The sequence below is a fragment of the Cebus imitator genome, unplaced genomic scaffold, assembly GCF_001604975.1.
Source record: "Cebus imitator isolate Cc_AM_T3 unplaced genomic scaffold, Cebus_imitator-1.0 Scaffold61, whole genome shotgun sequence".
In the NCBI taxonomy this organism is placed as follows: domain Eukaryota; kingdom Metazoa; phylum Chordata; class Mammalia; order Primates; family Cebidae; genus Cebus; species Cebus imitator.
This window is the reverse complement of record NW_016107376.1, coordinates 7,900,251-7,903,387: the sequence shown is the minus strand read 5'-3', so window position 1 is coordinate 7,903,387 and position 3,137 is coordinate 7,900,251. Positions and strand designations below refer to the sequence as shown.

The window sequence follows — 3,137 nt, the reverse complement described above, 5'->3', positions numbered from 1 at the left end:
AGGTCTTATGTATTAAAAAAAAAAATTGGGGCTCATATAATCAAAATACTCTTATACAAATGTACTCTATCTTGCTATAAATAAGAGTCATCACCTCTTCTTCTGGCTCATTTACTTCACTTTCATTTCCAGATTGTTCTTCTGTTTCAGCCCCTCCTTCTTCTTCTTCTTCATCCTCTTCAAGATTTTCTCCTTCTGTCATAGAATCTTTTGCATCTTTGTCATTTACTAGGCCTTGAAATGAGGGGGTGGAAATGGAAAAATACATTAAAAATAGATATAGTCTAGTTTATTATACCAGTTCATCTAAAAGTACATATTAAGAATTCAAAACAGCCATTTTCTCAGAACAAAAGTAAAAGAATTAAAAACTACTGTGAGAAACATTTTAAAAACTAAATGTGTAGACCTACATTTCAACTAACAAAAAGCAAGATTACACTGGATAATCTTGTATATCTCAGTCTCGGAAAAAGGTAGAAAACAGTAGCAGCTAAGGTACAGTCTCAGCCATATGTAAGATACAGCCTTGGCCACACTCTTTACCAACTGATATTTAAAGAGTCTCCAAAAACTCAAAGACATAAAAAAAAATCATGCTGCTTTAACAGAGAAATCATATTAGGCTATAAAACTGAATTTATGCAAATTAAGAGGGGGGAAGGGGACAAAAAGCCATAGCAGCTTTGTCACCATACAGCCTAATTTTTTTCTTCAGTAACAGCATTCTCCTCCTGAGCCTAAGGGAACTCCCTGGCCTGAACTTGTTTTTACCTCCTGTGTCCATTCCACATTTCACTGCCTAGTCAATTCTCTTCCTGTTGGAATTTGAGTCCACCCTCTCCTGAGATGCACACAATGTGGCCTCATCTGATCCCAGTGATTTACTACCCACTACTCTCTCCTGAGCCCTCCCCTGCAGTTGGCTCGGACTTCTGTCAGAGCACACTGCTTTGAGATCTTGCTTGTTCACTATCCTTCTTAATAGAGAATACCCTTCAATATGCACTTTCAAATCCCATCCACTCTTCACGTTCAGTTTCAGTTTTACTTCCTGCATAAACTGTCAATGAGTACTTTAATCCATTACTTTTTCTCCTAAATTTGCTCCTAAAGCATGTGGAGAACTTGTAGTACCCTACACTTTGTGACATACCATGTTTTTATTTTTTTCTGATGATCTCATAAATACTACATCAGATTATAAGACCCTTAAGGACAAAGAACTTGTCTTCTATGTTCAAAACTTAAGAGAGGCCATATATTAATAAATACACAGTAGGTGTTAAATAACTGTTCACTCATAGAATCTTAGAAGATTTAGGCCGGAAGAAACTTTAGTGATGTGATTTAACCCTCTCTCTTCATGAATGCTGGTTTGAACACTTCCAAACCAGAATTAAATAATATTGCCTATTACCATTTTAGTTTTATTCTTAAATTAAAATAAAAATCTGAGCCAGTAATCTTATCTATCCTGAGAAAATCAGAGGTACACTAAAAATAAAAATGTTATTTACAGTGGTATAAAACTAGAATCAACCTAAGAGTGAAACAGCTGTATTAAGTAAATTATGGCACACTGATATAAATGAATACTGCCAATTAAAAAACAAAAATAAAGCTTTAAAAGAATATGTATAAAATCAAGAAAAAATTTCATAATGTATTAAGTAGAACCAATCAGTTATAAAATCACAAACATAAAAAATTTAAAAAGAGTAGAAAAATATGTACCAAAATATTAACATATGATTATCTTTCTGTATGGAATACTGGTATGATTTTCTTGGTATTTTTTAAAATTACTGTCATAAACTTTTTTTAATACTATTATAATTATTTTTAAAATGTAAGAAAATGGTTTTAGTGTTTTCCAATTAACTATTATGTTAACATTAGGATACTATAAAACTAACACGAGAAGCTGAATTTGCAGGTGTTTGAAAACAAAAAACCACGAAAGGCACAATACTGTATTATCTGCTGGTTTAGCAGTAAGAAACTGATTTAATACAGATTTTTCTGCATACATCTTCTTCCTGATATTTAGGCTCTAAAACCAGGAGGCAAATGGAGACTTGGGAGTGCAACAATTGCAGCTGCTACCATCTTTAGAGTTTCATTCATAAATAGCAATCTATTATTCCCTCCATATTCTAAACAAGGAGAGAGTCCTCACAAGAAGCCTGCAGCCCTTTAGCCTTTTGATCTACAAAAGACAAAGCATAACTGTTCTCATTTCTGTCACCAAACTAGGTATCACACTAACATTTACTCATGTCCACTATACAGAGAGTACCATTCACTAAGGTTTTTGGGAAACAAGGCTAAGACTTAACCATTTTCCAAGGATCCAAAGTAAGTGAAGTAAGTTCAAAAATACTCTGCTTGATATGAGATCATGTATTCAATTAGAAATTTGAAGAGGAAAAAAAAAGTAGGTAACTTGGAAAAAGTTACCTATACATTTGGAAAAAGATTCAAAGAACAAAGAATCACACATGCCATTATGGGTTAAGTAGTAGGAAAAGTTAATACTTGCACAATCAGTAATAGCACCTATAAAACCTTTACCACGAAAAGTGGTTCTTCAGATATGCAATGTAGTAAATTTGTATAATTAGTGTAACTGGTGAAGGTAAAGATCCCCTAATAAACATAAATGTACCAAGTTACAGTGGAAAATCAAATATCAGCTTAATAGTCTGAAAATGTGTCACTTTATTTATTTATTTATTTTTAAAACAGAGTTTTGCTCTTGTTGCCTAGGCTGTAGTGCAATGGCGTGATCCTGACTCACTGCAGCCTCCACCTCCTGGGTTCAAGAGATTCTTCTGCCTCAGCCTCCCGAGTAGCTGGGATTATAGGGATGCGCCACCATGCCTGGCTAATTTTTGTATTTTTAGTAGAGATAGAGTTTTGCCATGTTGGCCAGGCTGGTCTCGACCTCCTGACCTCAGGTCATCTGCCCGCCTTGGCCTCCCAAAGTGCTGGGATTACAGTCAGGAGCCACTGCACCTAGCTAAAACGTGTCACTTTAAAATGACTACAATAAAACGTGTAAGAATTATTAGCATGTAAACCAGATAGGTATGGCTATACCTTGTACTGGTTATTTCTTTTTTTTTTTTTTT

The 3,137-nt window shown here is 34.5% G+C and overlaps 1 protein-coding gene across 1 annotated transcript in view; it reads right to left on the bottom strand.

The window, feature by feature from the left end:
* UPF2 (UPF2 regulator of nonsense mediated mRNA decay) overlaps positions 1 to 3,137 on the bottom strand; it is a 126,327-nt gene that overhangs the window by 36,299 nt on the left and 86,891 nt on the right. Inside the window, exon 15 of the mRNA XM_037739049.1 lies at positions 95 to 234. Within this exon, the coding sequence (XP_037594977.1) occupies positions 95 to 234 (140 nt within the window). The remainder of the gene's footprint in view (positions 1 to 94; positions 235 to 3,137) is intronic.